The sequence below is a fragment of the Haliotis rubra genome, unplaced genomic scaffold, assembly GCF_003918875.1.
Source record: "Haliotis rubra isolate DU_JTF1 unplaced genomic scaffold, ASM391887v1 Scf93, whole genome shotgun sequence".
Taxonomy (NCBI): Eukaryota; Metazoa; Mollusca; class Gastropoda; order Lepetellida; family Haliotidae; genus Haliotis; species Haliotis rubra.
This window is the reverse complement of record NW_025767668.1, coordinates 509,437-527,456: the sequence shown is the minus strand read 5'-3', so window position 1 is coordinate 527,456 and position 18,020 is coordinate 509,437. Positions and strand designations below refer to the sequence as shown.

The 18,020-nt window shown below is 39.7% G+C and overlaps 1 protein-coding gene across 1 annotated transcript; it reads right to left on the bottom strand.

The window, feature by feature from the left end:
- Positions 1–318: 318 nt before the first annotated feature.
- On the bottom strand, positions 319–11,508 carry LOC124264549 (solute carrier family 43 member 3-like). Its single transcript, XM_046699298.1, has 8 exons — positions 11,460–11,508; positions 9,508–9,584; positions 8,540–8,632; positions 7,203–7,728; positions 4,771–4,872; positions 3,338–3,527; positions 2,828–2,948; positions 319–1,129 (listed from the first exon to the last, which is right to left on the bottom strand). Exons 1-8 carry the CDS (start codon positions 11,479–11,481, stop codon positions 1,043–1,045), a joined length of 1,218 nt encoding a protein of 405 aa, XP_046555254.1. The 5' UTR covers positions 11,482–11,508; the 3' UTR covers positions 319–1,042.
- Between the last annotated feature and the right edge of the window lie 6,512 nt (positions 11,509–18,020).

Here is an 18,020-nt window from a genome sequence, read left to right as displayed (position 1 = left end):
AAAGCGGCGTAAAACCGTACTCACAAACTCACGTAATTAGTGCATCTCGACATTTTGTCTATGAAATGTGGAGCCAATTAGTTTATTTGGACACAAAACACGTCATCAGAACATGTACAGCGAACGATATGTTTTGGTAAAGCCCGATAAGAAATTCACGAAAATTCCTCAACACGCCTCCACCTTGGTGCGTACTAGCTAAATCTGTCCTGTGCACACTTCATTTCAACACTACACTACTCGCCGTGATTATTTTGAAATACGATTCGAATCGTCGTTGTTTGGCTAACCACCACATGATTAAGTAGACACATGCTGTACAATTATGTATGTTTATTTCCATGAAAGAAATTCGGCGTTCTGCTTACAAACACAACGGAGAAAGACAATTAATGGGGAAAAGGGCTATGGGGGTACATGTACCGGAATGAATACTAGTAGGTGGATTATGCTATATGATACAGTCCAATTGTACCATGACGAATAGAACAAGGTTTATGAACATGTTATGGTAACACAATACAAGCACTAACAGATATAACTTTGATTTTGCCACAATTAAGGTTGCATAATATACAGAGAGCACCATGATTTTGTAATATATTACATTCAAGCAAGTATACATTGACAGATATAGCCCGGATTATGGCAGAAACGAGATTTTTCACACCGTAACATTTGAACAATATACACTGAGAGACAGCTTGACATGTCGTGGTCAAAGATTCATATGCTCAGAAATAGCACCAGGAGTTTGCCAAATGTTACGGTGAAGTAATTATACAGTGGCAGATAGAACCATGGTGTTGCCCTATTACAGTTGGGCTTCGCATCTTTTGTAATTTTATTTAATTTTCAATTATCACTCCATTCACATGATTCTGAGCGTGATTCTGGATGAACAAGGCTTGCCCATAATAGCTACTCGAGAGCATTGTTTTGATGGTGAAATTTACATTGATAGTGGTAACTACTAAAATTTCTTTCTTTCTTTGTTGCCTTGAGCAATAGACTCAAATCACACACTTAGATATACATGAGGTTATTGTTTCTCTCTGTATCCTGTATATATCAAATATATCGGCTGTACTGATATCAGTATAGACGCCAGACCAAGCATGCCGTATACCTGAGAAAAAGAGAAAACACACGTAAGTCATCATACACAGAATGAGTGAGTGATTGAGTTTTACGCCGCTTTTAGCAATATTCCAGCAATATCACGGCGGGGGACACCAGAAATGGGCTTTCACACATTGTGCCCATGTTTGGAAACGAACCCGGGTCTTCGGCGTGACGAGCGAACGCCTTAACCACTAGGCTACACCACCGCCCCTACACAAAATGAGGGTGTTTAACGTGGCTCTGAACTATATACTACACAAAATGAGGGTGTTTAACGTGGCTCTGAACTATATATCAGTTATACCTCAGCGATCCAGCTTGTTGTGGAGAAAACCATTGAAGTGATTCACATCTGAGACTTTTACCGTTTTCGTGAATGCAATGAGAACTGCATGTATCTAAAACCATAATCGAGGCGAATCTGGGTTTGGGAACAACCGTTTCTGAGCATGACGATTAAATGTTTCAGTACAAAGTACAATATGGTGGCTTGAACCTGTAAGTTACTTTGGCACTTAATAAGGTCTCGGCGGTGTGGTAGCCTAGTGGTTGAAGCGTTCGCTCGTCACGCCGAAGACACGGGTTCGATTCCCCACATGGGTACAATATGTGAAGCCCATTTCTGGTGCCCCCCCGCAATGACATTGCTGGAATATTGCTAAAAGCGGCGTAAAACCATACTCACTCAATAAAGACCGTTGTTAATCTATAGAGAATCTCACCCGAGTGTCCTTTGATATCAAATATATCACCAAGAGTTGATAAAGTTACAAATATCCGAGGCTTGCCGGGGATATTTTTACTTTTATCAACTAGTGTTGACACGAGGGTGAGATTCTATTTATCATCAAAAATCACTCTTCATTAGTTTTCAATGAAAAATGCACATCTCTGAACACGGTACTGCCATTAGACTTGCAGTGCAGCTATGTCATAGCATTGTGACGTCATCAGTTTTTTGACATCATAGCATTGTGAGTCATGTAAATGATGATGTCAGGGCATTGTACAAAATTTACTATCGATAGGAGATCTATCGTTTGATCTCACACAAGCAATATCTCCGCCGTGATGTTGCTGGAATATTGCTAAAAGCGGCGTAAAACCAAACTCAGTCAGTCAGACAAGCAATATCTCCGTGGAACACAGTTTTGGATGATATAAGACTTTATACAGGTGACTGATGGACTTTTACTTCAGAAATATGACATTGAGTAAACACCCTTAAGCAATAGTCTCTTTTTATTTGGCTTATAAACAAATAGGATAATATAATATAGACGTGAAATTGAAGTTTGGTTGCGTTTAGGAAGGTTTCTTGTACGTATTACTTGTGTGCGTGCGTATGTGTGATCTTGTGTTATTGCAGTGGGGTCCCATAAATAGGTAATTCAGCCAGTGAATCGGATGGTCATTCTTAATCTGGACTAGCTTGATCACCTGTCATTGGATTCCGACTGCGTGGATCATAACTGTAAGATAACCGTTACATCCCTTAAAACACTTTCTCAATGTCTGGAGCAAAGCTTACCATGCAGACAGTGCGAAGAATCACTGGATATATACTTTTATCATATCTGAATTACATACCAAAATTGTTTTTGCGACAGTGAGAATCACCCAGTTGGTCGACCGCAGCATCTGGGATTTAGTCACGAGAATGTCGGCACGTGGTACTCTCACCTGTCTACACAGCACTCACCTGTCTATATCCACTTGGGGAGCTCTGGCACCAGAGAAACAGAGGATATTGCAGGAAATTCACCAAGCCGCTGATCGTGAATAAGACACCATATATTGCCGCAAAATATTCACTCGGGTACCTGCAGAAGACGCGCGAGTTCGGGACTAATCGGCATTATAACGTCTTACAAAACTCGGACAAAAGTCTCTTGAGTGGGTGAAGTTATACTTAAAGTCATTTCGGCAGTATTTCAGCCATGATAAACCACAAAATATATGCAACTGGGAATATCCTTTTTATTTGTAAAATGTTATTTTGCTAAACGATAAAAAAGTAGATTGAATTATATATTCAACGCCATCGAAAAACATTAACAGTTGATACTCCAGTAACAAGATGGCGGCATACTTTGCAACTAATCGAAGTTATATAAAAATAGTATTGACTGGTGTAGATATTTATGTGAACAGATTTTTAAAAGTATAAATGCCAGCAAAAAAAAAAATCATCGGTTGAGAAAATACTTACATCAATCTTGAAAACAGGGTCAAGCCACTATATAGGAGCGTTCTGTATAACACGGATGTGATGACCGTTACATACGTCATATCCTCTCTCTCGACAACGACGCATGCGCACAGTATCAAGGCCAGGAAGTTGGTTAAGGCAATAGGCGCAGCTAGAGCGTAATGAGTCCGGGTTTTATGGCTTCTCATTTCTATATTTATAAAACAAATGCACACATAAAATGAGTTATGAGATCTGGCATTCATTGGGAATGGGGTGTTTTATAAAACTTCCTCCGGTTTAATTCAAAGTTGGTGGACACAATCACAAATTGTTATACGATTTTGATTTCACGAGAAATAGATAAAGTCTTCCTCAAGTCCCACGTTGTTGAGTGCCTATCCATAAACAATAAAAACTGCGGGAAAATGTTCCTGAACTGACAAATCAGCATAACGTAAAACTAATTTCTCACTGAGAATTGCTGAAAGTATGATCACCTTAACCCAGGGGAAATATGTTGATTGGTTTCTGCTCTCTTTTTTAAGCTGACATTTAAAAGAACTGTTGTTAAATCTGATTATGACTACATAACCATAACTCATCATTGCAAAAAGTAATCTGAAGATGGGTAATTTTTTGTAAAATCAATTGGTGTGAAATGAGGCATAAAATGAATTACCATCCACATGGACCCTGCCATGTTGTACCGTGAAAGAGAGGAAATTCATTCATTTTAAAGAAGGTCTAAGATACCATACAGTGGTTGTGTATTATGCGAAATGATTGTATAATATACTCATGCCAATAATGGTCACCCCCCTCCCCACCCCAACCCCCACACACACCTCACACCCCCAACCCCTCTCCAATTAAAAAAATTGAAGGGGGTGACAACCATTATTGGCATGAGTATATTAGATTGTGGCTCAACTTATCAAATCAAAATATACTTTGAAACGTAAAACCATAGAGAAGTATACTATAATGGTTCATACGTTTTTATTACAGTTTATATTTTGGATAACATTTATTTTCAGTTAAAGCATATGACAAATGGTTTGCCTCTCGGTTTAAATCACCTGTAAAGAAATGTGGCATAGATCTCAGTGCATGTCTTACTTAGAGATCCTTTAAGACAACTGATCCCTTCAATCCATACTGACGTTCATAAGAAAGTACACACCTGGTGTTTTGGGACTATTCCCATTAAAACCATAAATATTTGCTAGCAATGTTGTAATATGGTACACTATCTGTGGTGTTTTGGAAACACTTGCACAATGTTTGTGACAAGGCAGAATCAAAACACTTTTTAAATATTAATGCTGTTTTAAAGAAAATATTTTACCAAAGAATCAGGTGTGTACTTTCTTTTGAACGTCAATCTATATGAGGCCAGTGGGATAGTCCAATGGTTAAAGCGTAGGGAGTTGTCGTCACTTCATAATCACCTGGTTGTATAGAATAGAAGAAGTCCACCATGGCCCCAGATAGTATAGACACCACCGGCGAAGCCAGCATGACTGTGAACAAGAAGTCTGTCAGGACGCTCACTGCAAGAAAACAGTCTATGTCTGAACAATTAGTTCATGAATATACCATGTCTTATTAGCTCTTATGTGCAAATTAGCTCACTGATATCGTCAATGTTTTACAACTAATTAACGTATATAGTCTACAACGTAACATTTACTCTATGACCATACTCTCTTTCTTAACAATTAGAGAATGAATACAGTGTATTATACCTTAACAAATAGTTCAACGAACATAATGCGTGTCTTTTTCAACTAATGTATTCACATAGCTGTGTCGTAATCACTTATTGACGGATATATCGATCCTGCGGTTTGATGAATTATCAACGCCCTCGCATAACACTATTAAATTAATGACGCTCCTACCGGTACACACACTGATCGGTCAACTACCCGGGTTAGAATTGGTCTTCAGCAAGAGGCGACTAACAGGATTGGGTGGTCAGACTCGCTGACTTGATTGACACATGTCATCGTATCCCAGCTGCGTAGATGCTGTTGGTCACGGGGTCACGGGGTTTTCTGTTCCAGACCCAATTATTTACAGACCGCCACCATACAGCTGAATTATTGCTGAGTGCGGCGTAAAACAACAAACCAGCATGCAACTGTTAACTAATAACTCTCTGTGTCCGGTATTCACAAAGAGTGAGTAAGTATGGTTTTACGCCGCTTTTAGCAATATTCCAGCAATATCACGGCGAGGAACACCAAAAATGGGCGTCACACATTGTACCCATGTGGGGAATCGAACCCGGGTCTTCGGCATGACGAGCGAACACTTTAACCACTAGGCTACCCCACAGCCCCTATTCACAAAGAAGGACATCAATGTTTAAATGTAATCAACCTTGTGTTACATAAAACATTTCAAATATATTCCATGTACACGACAGAGGAATATATACAATAGGAAGAACTCTTTAAATGCCGATTTTACACGTCAACAGTTTAACATGAACAGTCAGGGTGAGCTGATCCCACGGTCTCGTCTCTTTCAGCCATCAAGCGATCTATCATTTCAACATGTGCCGTCATCGTGTAGCTTATCACTAAATCACAGATCATAAATGGCGTAAAATGCTACACATACACCACCCTGAACGGAGCAAGTAGGGGATAGAGGGAATCATCAAGCCCTGTCTTCTTAACCACATGGTAATGGCTAATGCGATGTAAATAATATGTTCATGTTTGAGTAGGCGACCCGATGAAATGGGTTCTAAGTGTTGCTGTTATGATATGGCTGTGCACTAGGTCATTAAAGAGTGAGTGAGTTTAGTCTTACGATGCTTTTAGCAATATCACGGTGGGGGAACAGAAATGGGCTGTACAGATTGTACCCATTATGGGAATCGAACCCGGGTCTTCAGCGTGACGAGCGAACGCTTCAAACACCAGGCTACCCCACTGTACCAGGGCCTCCTTTCACAAAGCACTAAAGTGATCGTAAGTCACTAAGGTAACCTTAGTGCAATGTTAAAGAATGGGAGTTAAGGTTAACCTTAGTAAATGTTGCTTCGTGAAATGAGCCCCAGGTCATTAAAGAAGTCGGAGTCAAATTCCAAATTTTGTATTTTGCAGCCAACACAACCAGTAATATTATCTATTATCACCACGAAAGGCGAAATTAATTTTTAATGTTGTGCAGTGATGGGTTGTCTAGATGGTACTGACCTGTGACTACGCCATGGAAAATGTTGAGCGCAATTGTGACACTACGCCACGTTCGACGGAAAGGTCCAAGAAGCGCTCATCAGGTAATTTCCAAACTCGACTGGACCCGTGAAGATCCGGATTGGTCTTCAGTAAGAGGCGACTAACGGGATCGGATGACACATGTCACGTATCCCAATTGCATAGATCGATGCTCATACTGTTGATCCCTGGACTGTCTGGTCTAAACTTGATTGTTTACAGACTGCCGCCAAAAAGCTGGAATATTGCTGAGTGTGGCGTAAAATCTAAAGTCACTCACTCAAAATGTCCCTTACTTGTTTCGCATGGAAGTTTCACAATGGGATGTTTGCGGAAGATTGCCAATGGATAACTCTCCTCCCAGTCTACAGTTCGTACACTATGCACGAGATCGTAAGGACTATGCTCATTGCCACATATAGTCATGAATTAATTACCACTCTTACAAGCATGGTTCAACATACGGCGATGAACATCATAACTCTCTAACCAGTAAACACGCATAATGACACACTGCTACTGACTTAATAACTCTTAGATTGACAACTGAATTAATATACCTCGTACTAGTCATTATACACATCTACATACAACTATTGAATTACACAATGTATTAGTTGTATAAATACATCTTTTCCTGTTCTCACCTCTTTCTTGCACGTGGTGTGTGATATGTTCCAGCCAGGCATTGAACGAACCGATGAAAAGTACAAATATCAACTGAATCACACAGCCCCACACAACAGTCAGCATATATAGAGGGCTGAAGATGTAGCCCAACAGTAAGCTGTTCTTTGATATTTCTTTATCTTCCTTCATCCCGGAAACGTCACCCTTCGTGGCCACGTGGTTCCCCTCTTCAGCTGTGGGATAAGTGTCGATTCCTGGAGGTGTGTCACTAGCCTCGGATCTCAGACCATGCAAGGTCAGGTTTCTGCTTTGACCACGAAGGAGCATTGTCTTTTCCGACGATTCGTTTTTAATATTCAAGGAAGAATGGTTTGCCCCTTCAGATGAGACTGCTTCCTGGTCTGCATCAGTGTTCGAATTGGGTTGGGTGTTTTTGATAAATTTCTTAGGTAGGAACGTAAAGGTGCTAATGACTGCCATTATGTTCAAACAACCGATAACGATGAAGGACATCTGAAGAGACACACCATTGTCATATGCCAGCTGAAACAGAAGGACGGTTTCCTTGAATACTGATGGAGGAATCAACAGAAACAACACTATGATGTTGAGTGCGGCGTAAAACTAAACTCATCCACTCATTCTTCAAGGTAAATGCCAAAGACCCTAATTACTTCGACCTTTAATGATTCCCTCACATCAAGTCGATACCCCGTGATATGACCAAATTAATAATCAGTGTGTAACGAGAAGTTAAATCCCAAAAGGTGAGAGAGTTGGCTTTCACGCCGCTTTTAGCAATATTCCAGCAATATCACAGGGGAACACCAGAAATGGGCTTTACACATTGTATCCATGTTGGGAATCGAACCCGGGTCTTCGCCGTGATGAGCGAACGCTTTAACGACAAGTGTTCTATATAGTGTTCAAGTTGGTGGATTTAATAACGTAGTGACCCGTGAATATACATGTTAGAATTTGTCTTCAGTAACCCATGCTTGTTGTAAGAGGCGACTAATGGGATCGGGTGGTCAGGCTCGCTGACTTGGTTGACACATGTCATCGGTTGCCAATTGCGTAGATCGATGCTCATGTTGTTGATTACTGGATTGTCTGGTCCAGACTCGATTATTTGCTGAGTGCGGCGTAAAACAACAAATCAGTTAACCAACGAACATAATACAATTATTTTACCTACATATCCTGGTAAGAATTGTTTGTATTACTGTCTCTGAAACTGTGGCAGTGTGTGCCCAAGGCATTGCTCATGCATTCAAATGGTTTTCAGAATGGCTATATTCTACATATACCATCACAGTATACTAATTACGACACTGTTTTGAGTCAGTTTTACCTTCACACCCAGCATGACAGCCCCGGAAGCGTCAAAAGCTCCACATATGAGCCCTATGACGGTCGGTCCACCTTTCTCGAACATGTACGATACCTGCAGTACAAAGAAATCAATGAACATAAAATATCAGCTGATGTTAAATATATTGTCGATTTTGTGAGTGAATATTTAACGTCACATCGGCAATATTTCAGCCATATCGTGACGTATTTTCGATTGACGTCTTCTTATTAATTATTGGGTCCAGAGGCCCAATGGGACCGATATCCTCGTTAAAGGCGTTTGAGGTTTAGCTGCCCACAAGCAAGGATATTTTGTATGTTTCCATTGTTGTATGTTCGTCACAGTGCTCAACGTTGTACTACTGAACTGTCCATGTTAAGTGTACCCATATGCATCCATATATGTGGACCCGGTTCCTGTGGAACGAGGGGCGGTGGGATAGGCTAGTGCTTAAAGCGTTCGCTGAAGACCCGGGTGCGATTCCCGACATGGGTACTATGTGTTACGCCCATTTTTTGGTGTCCCCCGCCGTGATATTGCTAGAATATTGCTAAAAGTGGCGTAAAACTACACTCAACTCACTCACTCTCCTATGGAACGACTATGTACCTAATGTCTCTCTTTATTGATAGATCTAGAAAAACGTTTGAACTAACCACGATATGTCCGTCACAAGTCTTATTAACGGGTTGTCGTAATGCTTTCGGATTCTTGGTGTGCAAACCCATTCAGCTTGTAAAACAACCTACAACCTGCTTGTGACACATGTTACTTGCAGTATTCGGCTTTGGCATTCAGCAGTTGATACTTGTGAGAGATGGCCAATGTAATGGGGTGGTCAGGCTCGCTGACTTGGTCAATGCATGCTATTATATTACAGCGTTGATAATAATGTCAATTTCGATCGTGTGGCAAGACTCGCCTTTTCACAATCCGCCACAACAAAGGAAATGAAAAAGACCTACCTGATTATTTGTCTGTAAGATTCCCAGGCCGCCATTTGCCAGAGCCAGGTAACCTATAAACATCATCCAAGGTGTGTCTGCAAGCAAAGGTTTGCTCGCCTATTATGACGTTACGCTATAGAAATGAACCTATTATCCATATTTTGGTCGTTAAGGAACGATGGAGTCAACGGTGAGTGAGTGAATTTAGTTTTGCGCCGCACTCCGTAATCCAGCTATATGGCGGCGGTCTGTAAATTATCGAGTCTGGGCCAGACAATCCAGTGATCAAAAACATGAGCATTGATCTACGCAATTGGGATACGATTACATGTATCTACCACGTCAGCGAGCCTGACCACTCGATCCCGTTAGTCGCCACTTACGACAAGCATGAGTTACTAAAGACCAATTCTAACCCGGAACTTCACAGGTTTAGAGTCAACACACAACAAAAACTCCTATCTAAAAACTTCTGTGACTTTTCATGCACAGTTTTTCATTTCATGTTCATTAACTTCTAGTGACTTTTCATGCACATGCCGCTGTACTGGATACCATACCATTTTCGGCATTTCATGTTTGATAATTAACAATAATAATAATAGTGAATTTATATAGCGCATATTTCACATAATAATTAAGTTAATGCCGCTGTACTGGATACCATACCATTTATCGGCATTTTCTATCAAGATGCTAACCAACTCAAACTTGATAATAATAACAATAATAATAATAGTGAATTTATATAGCGCATTAATCCATGCTCAATTCCATTTCTAAGCGCACATATGTGCGGGTATTAAGAGTCATTCTAGAACGGCAGAATCAAATACGTAGGTTTTTAGCTGAGATTGGAAGGAGGCAAGAGTTGAAGACAGTCTGAGATTGAGTGGGAGGTTGTTCCATTCCTTTGCTGCATTGAAAGCAAAGGAACTTTGTCCATGGAACTTGCAACAGGAGCTTGTTTTCTGACCGCAGTCATCGAGCTGGTTTGTACTCTGTGATCAAATCACACAGATATTGTGGAGCATCTTCAGACAGGCATCGATACACATGACACAAGATCTTATAGCTGATTCTCTGTCGGATGGGTAGCCAGTGTAGGTCATGTAAGATGGGGGTGATGTGGTCGTACTTCCTGCAGCTGGAGACTATCCGAGCAGCTGTATTCTGGATGTGCTGGAGCTTGTTGGTAACAGACTTGGGTGCACCGGCAAGGAGGCTGTTACAGTAATCAATCCTAGATGCTACCAGGGTGAGAATCAGGATGATAAGAGATTCTTTTGTCAGGTACTTTCTGATGTTGCTGACATTCCTCAACTGGAAAGAGCAGACTCTGGAGATATGACTGACATGTTGCTTCGTGGACAGTTCTGAGTCCAAAACAACACCCAAGTTCTTCACAGACCGAGTGACATCAATGCTTGAGCTCCAGTCTGAACTGCGGTGAGACCTGACTGGGTACATCTTGCAGATTGTCCTATTAGCATACACTCCGTCTTGTCGTCGTTAAGCTTGAGTTTATTGATGTTCATCCAGCTTTTTATCTGTGTACAGCAGGTGGTAACGTCGGCAGAGGCTGCTTCTTCTATGGATGCTATTGGTCGGAACATTTTCATGAGCTGCGTATAATCAGCGTAGAGGTGTCTTGGCAACTTGTGCTGGTCGATGTCTTGACCCAATTCTTTTGTATAAAGGATGAATAATATCGGACCCAATACTGAACCTTGAGGCACACCGCAGTACTTAATATGATTGTTAAAAATCCTTTACATACTCGTGTTGGAACCAACCAAAAACTATGCTGCTTAAAGTTTAAATAAAATATGCCATGAAGACATCTGATACTGTATGGCTACAAAGTGTGAAGCCCATTTCCGGTGTCCCCCGCCGTGATGTTGCTGGAATATTGCTAAAAGCGGCGTAAAAGCAAACTAACTCACTCATTGTTTAATACTGAAGCTTACCTTTAGATATCCCAGCAAACATAGCAGATCCTAACACCAACAATGTTCTGAAAAAGAGAAAGACTTTGAAGAAACTTCACTCAACAAACATGCACATTTATTCTCGCTTTCAGTCATAAATAATAATAATAATGATAGTGAATTTATATAGCGCATTAATCCATGCTCAATGCATGCTCTAAGCGCACATATGTGTGGGTATTAAGAGTCATTCTAGAAAGGCAGTATTAAATAAGTAGGTTTTTAGCTGAGATTGGAAGAAGGCAAGAGTTGAAGACTGTCTGAGATTGAGTGGGAGATTGATCCATTCCTTTGCTGCATTGAAAGCAAAGGAACGTTGTCCGTAGTTCACAGATTTCACAGATGGAACTTGCAACAGGAGCTTGTTTTCTGACCGCAGTGGTCGAGCTGGTTTGTACTCCGTGATCAAATCACACAGATCTTGTGGAGCATCTTCAGACAGGCATCGATACACATGACACAAGATCTTATAGCTGATTCTCTGTCGGATGGGCATGTAAGGTCATGTAAGGTGGGGGTGATGTGGTGGGGGTGATACCTTCTGCGGCTACCACACACATACCTTCTTGTATAATATCATGGTATAAGACTTGTGCATTCTGTGATACGTCTACAGGTTGGTCTTAAGGGGGGTCACGCAGCTTACTAGAATGATTGTCAACGCGAAGCCATCCTTCATTAGAGTGAGTGAGTTTAGTTTTAGCAATATTCCAGCAATATCACGGCGGGGCACACCAATAATGGGCTTCACACATTGTACCCATGTGAGGAATCGATATCGGGTCTTCAACGTGAGCGAACGCTTTAACCACTGACCACTATTGGCATATTTAATTTCCATTGAATCTGATATACCGATTAACCACTGTCATTATTGCTTTGCAATTAATCGGATAAGACCATACATGAAAGTTTGAGTGAAAAATGGTACACATTAGGTCAGTCTTTCATGTCCAAAAGGCAGGTTCATTTGTGTTTTTCTTCACAGTTAATGCCGAAGGCCCTCATTACTTCATGCTTCCCTCCAGTGTGCGAAATAGTTTCCAAATTTTGCCAGACAGTCGGGCTAGGTATGTCGGAAAGTTGTTAGCCCAAAACTAAGTGATAATCTTGCATGATTTAAAAGTGTATTATAACTTAACAAGTCGGAGAGAGTGATATACATGGGTATTTACAAAATGACCCCAATGACAATTCACTAGTCAGTTGGGCTAGTGACTGTGGAGATTTACTGGCTCGAATGGATTTTTACTAGCCACGGGCTAGCGGGCCAGTGGCTATTTCTCACACAGCTTCCCTCACATCACGCCGATCGCCGTGATGTGACCAAATTACTTAGTTTGTAACGAGAAGTTAAATACGAAAGACATACATATGACACACAAAAATGCCGTGAAACTCAATTCAGTAAATGGACATAAGCATGCTTGTATAATCACGTCTAAAACTGCGTGAATATCTACAAATGGAAACGTCAACAACCCTTCCGAAACATGCGTACATTATCGAAGGTATATAATTTTCAGGTGTTATTGCCCGTGTTGATATATACAGTTTTCAGTTTTTCGGACACATGCATTCAAACACATTACGTGTTGACGGAGGGGGTAGTGTGAAACTTGTTTTGAAATGGTACTACGATCCGACTTCATTATGCCTGATGGTCAAGCCCCAAAATGGTGAAAATGTGGTGCAGTTCTAGGGACCGAATAGGATGTGATTTTTCACAATTAGGAATGACTTAGCTTTGATTTAAAGTCGGTAATCATCAGCTATCGTGCGTGACTACCAAGCAGGGGCCCTGTTTAAGGTGCAACATGTCATTTCAGTTATAGTAATATTTTAACCAACGACTGGATGGTTTAATTTAATAACTCTGGTTTGGATTGACCGAATCTCATAAAAAAGTAGTTGTGGAATGCTCAGATCATGATTTAAAATATCAGGACAATAATATTATATACATGCTCATCGCAAAAATATGTTGGTAAAGTCAATTTTCATAGAAAGTGCATTTGATGAGAAATATATGAGTTTAACTTTACAAATTAAGTGTAATTTTACCAAAATTACATTTTTTTTATTTCAGCTATATCATTTGAAGATCATATATGTTTGATTGGCATGAAAAACCATTACAAGGAAACAAAAGTTGATACCTTGTATTTAGATCAGCAAAATATTACATAATGTCTGTTCAACAGTAACAGCTCCATGCTCTACATAGTATCAACGATATCAAATATGTCGAATATATTGTTGGACTATCATTAAATGCATGCAACACAACTGTAAACTCTTAAATGTATATACAATTATATTATTAAAGATGTCTTTCTTTGCTCATCAAAGAATGATGAGTCAGTCATGTCATCATAATGCAAGAGACATGTCCTTCATATGAATTCGTATCTATTGTTCTTAAGAGTCATATATATATAGTGTATTGCCAGTTGACATGTTAGTCAATGTCAACAATGTCAAGATCGCTTGACCATGTTTCGGGTCCACATCCACATGCTGAAGTACACAACAGGTTCAACCTCTTACAGCTACACCTTCCTGTACATTGGCTTTTACATGCACAGAGATGAAGCTGAAGAAGGTCTACTACGGGGACGATTTAGTCTAAACTTATTTGCAACTTTATCTATATAAAGAAAATTTGATGAAGATCTTTTACTACAGAAATGTATTGCTTTAGATACAAATCACTGAGTGCCTACTTTTAGGGACAACTCAAAGATATTCCTGGATAATATTTATTTAAACATTTTGCTTCTGCTATAACATTCATAAAAATATGTAGGTCTCAGTTTTAGTAATATCTAATGGTATACACAAAAGAGTTACATAACATGGTCATGACACTATGAGCATCGATCTTCGAAGGTGGGATACGATAGCATGCATCAAACAAGAAAGTGAGAACGACAACTCGATCACATTAGTTCCCTCTTACGACAACATGGCTTGCTGAAGATCAATTTTTACCCAGATTGTTTTACGAATCCAACATATTTGTTAACCCGTGAGAATGGTTTATGAATATGTGCGTAGTCAATCTGAGGATAGCAGGTCTTTCCAAATGCTACTATAGGGTACACAATGAATGTCGCCAATATCAACTGGTCTCTGCACAAGTCGTACTTCAGAGAGGGAATTTTCAAGTTACATTTAACCACTGTCAGCTATTCAGTACACGCGCAGATGTTGGTATAGACGTTGACAGACGAGTTAGATGCTTTAGAATTCGATTTTTCACTGAAAAAAACCTTGAAACTGTTGTTCATTCCCGATTTCAGTATGTCGCATGACTACGTTGTCCTTCAAGCAGAGGGTCAATGAATTGACAATAGTTACCGCATAATGAATTTAGCTCATGTGAATCACTACCTTCATCAGCTGATGAACGTCAATTCAACGTCAATCCTAAATATTGACAGTAGTGGGTGACCTCGCCTAGAAGGATACTAAAAGACCAACTGTCGTTCATTTCTCGATGTTGCATGACTGCGGTGTCAGTGAAGCAGAGAGTTAAATGAACTGACAATAGTTTTTAGCGCATCATGGTACTGGTCAATACAACGTCAGTCCTAAAATACTGTCATACCTCAGACCAGATGAACACTACCAAATCGGCTGTAGTCCGCTGCATTGTTCCAAGAGACATTAGGAATCCACTAGCTGTGATCAGCAGAGCGGGTTTTTTTTAAATGAAGGAAATCTTCTGCTTGCCCAGATCTATATACTTATGTTCCAAAATACGAATGCTAATATTACTAGGAGATTAGTTTTCTTCAAATGCGTTTCCCTCCTTGTAAGAACCACATTCGTTCTATATCGTTGGGACCTTAGACATGCCAGTAGTCTGTCTCATACTCACAACTTTCCGCCCAACCCGTTCTGCAATGCAATAGTCCAAAATGAAGCCAGTCTAGACTACATCTGGTTCTGAATCTTCGAGCTCAATGCGGCTAATTCAGTACAAACAGATTTATTTATATCTATCAAAATTTCCTATTTTCTAATACTGTATGATTAAGCATTTCAGAGGTATATGAGGGTGTGTAGATTTGGTGGTAGGAGGATTGACAGCACAATTAAATGCAGGATTTGACTCATTTGAATATAGTTTTGTTATACACTGTAAAGATAATTTTATATCATGTGATGGTTAAGAGATGGCTCATCAGCCTCGACGTAGAGACTGTCAAGTTCTCAAGGATCCGAGACAAAGTCTTAGACCTTGGTGGTGGACAGAATCCAGTAGTTTTAGGTTGCTTTTGCAGGCATTTAGTTTTAACTGATTTTAATATGTGGCAGAAACGTTAAATGTGAGTAAAAATTAGACCCAAGAACTTGGCCTCCTTGACAACTTTGATGGGAGTGCCATTTACTTCTTGGTCCTTATGAGGCTTATATTTTCTACAGAAGTATATACAATTAGTTTTTGACAATTTGAAGCCGTTTTCAAGACATAATTTATTTATTTATTTTATTTACACACACCTGCAGTTGCCGTTCAATAGTATGCATATTTTTACCGCGACAAGAAATATTAAAATCATCCACAAAAAGTTATCCATCTATTGAATCATTTAGAACCTTGGATAAACTGTTGATTTTGATACTAAATAAAGTGACAGACACAATACTGCCTTGTGGACATCCTGATCCTGATTATATAATGGTCAGACAGGGTTGAACCAAATCGGACTTGAAATTGCCTGTCTGCTAAAAATACTGTGATATAAAAGAGGTAAACGACCCCTTTAACCAAAATCTTGTAAATCCTTCAAAAAGCCATGCTTCCAGGAGGTATCGTATGCTTTCTCGAGATCAAAGAATATCGATACTGCATGCTGTCTATGTATTACAGCATTTTAACAAAGGATTCTAAACGTACCAAATGATGAATGGTACTTCGATTTTTCCTGAAACCACATTGAATATTTGTAATAAAGTTATTGGTTTCAAGATAAAAGTTAATATATTGCTTACCATTCGCTCCATGGTTTTACAGATACAACTCGTTAAAGAGATTGGTCTACGATTAGACGGATCAGTATGATCCGGACCAGGTCTTGGAATGGGGCCTACAATGGCATTACGCCACGAAGTTGGGAATTTCCCTGAAGTCCATATTATATCAAAAATATTTCGAAGTGTTTCCAAACATGATTCCGGTAAATGCTTCAAGATCTGATGGTGTATGTTATTAGCGCCTGTTGCTGTATCATGAACTTGCTCAAGGGCAGTGTGTAGCTCATGTAATGAAAATAATTCGTTATTGTCTTCACCATTGTCTGAGTTAAAATTTCTTCTCTTCTTCTCCTGTTGTTTCTGATACTGTTGAAATTCTGGGACGGAATTTGACGAAGAAGAATGTTTGGCGAGAGTTTCACCAAGCATATTGGCAATGTCAGACATATCAGTTAATAAATTGTCACGATCCTTCAGATGGTGAACAATAGATTTTGAACCTTTGCCCTTAATTCTTTGTATCATATTCCACACCTTTGAAATCGGTGTACGAGAATGTATTTTAGAAATATAGTTCCCCCAAGACTGACGCTTATTCTCCTTCAAAGTGCGTCGAGCCTTGGCATTCAATTTTTTTACTTTATCTAATTTATGAACTGAAGGATGTCGGCGAAAATACTTTTCAGCCTTCTGCCTACTCTTTCTGGCCCGTTTACCATCATTAGTAAGCCATGGTTTACGAATATGTGGAATTGCAGAGGACTTGGGTATAGTTTGGTCAGCAATATCATTGAGTATATCTGAGAATAACTGTATAGGATCTTCACTGTTCTCAAAAACATCATGTTTTAAGTGTTCAGTACATAGAGTCTTGTATAATGACCAATCTGCCAAGGCGAAGTTCCTTCTTGATATTAGTGGATCATCACTAGGACATCATGGACTGTCCATTCATATTCATTATACAAGATGGAGTCGGCGATTGACAGATCCAGGGAAGAAAATGTTCCCGTAGCTGGATGCAAATAAGTGTCTGAGTCATCATTAAATATATACATGAATTATTATCGGAAATGAATTCGTCAAGGATTTTACCATAATTGCTTGGCTGGTCAGGCTCGCTGACGTGCGCAGATCTATGCTCATGCTGTTGATCACTGGTTTGTCTGGTCCAGACTCGATTATTTACAGACCGCCGCCATATAGCTGGAATATTGCTGAGTGCGGCGTAAAACTCAACTCAAGACTTCAAGACAAAAAGAGAAATTTACCAAATCACAGATGAAATTGTAAATTGGTAGCTCATTAGTAACGCCGTATCACTAGGGGACAAAGCTTCACAATAAAAAATCACTTACTCTGACTTCAATTCTCACATGTAAGTCTTATGAAACTACATAACGCTCATTAAATCACTGCATGTTTTTTCTGCTTTCTTATCATCCATATTACTGCAAACGACTTCTGACAGCTAGGTGCATGGTAAATATAACCTTTGACTAAAGCATCATTCTAAACGTAATTTGTGTTTGTTCTGAATTCTACAACTATTTA

Excerpts from the sequence above, each read along its gene's own strand:
- LOC124264549 (XM_046699298.1), bottom strand. The coding sequence starts at position 11,481 with ATGTTTGCTGGGATATCTAAAG. Across the intron at positions 4,873-7,202 it reads ACACCACGTGCAAGAAAGAG|TGAGCGTCCTGACAGACTTC; the intron begins GTGAGAACAGGA and ends GTTTTCTTGCAG. Across the intron at positions 3,528-4,770 it reads CTTCTATTCTATACAACCAG|AAATGAGAAGCCATAAAACC; the intron begins GTGATTATGAAG and ends TTATAAATATAG.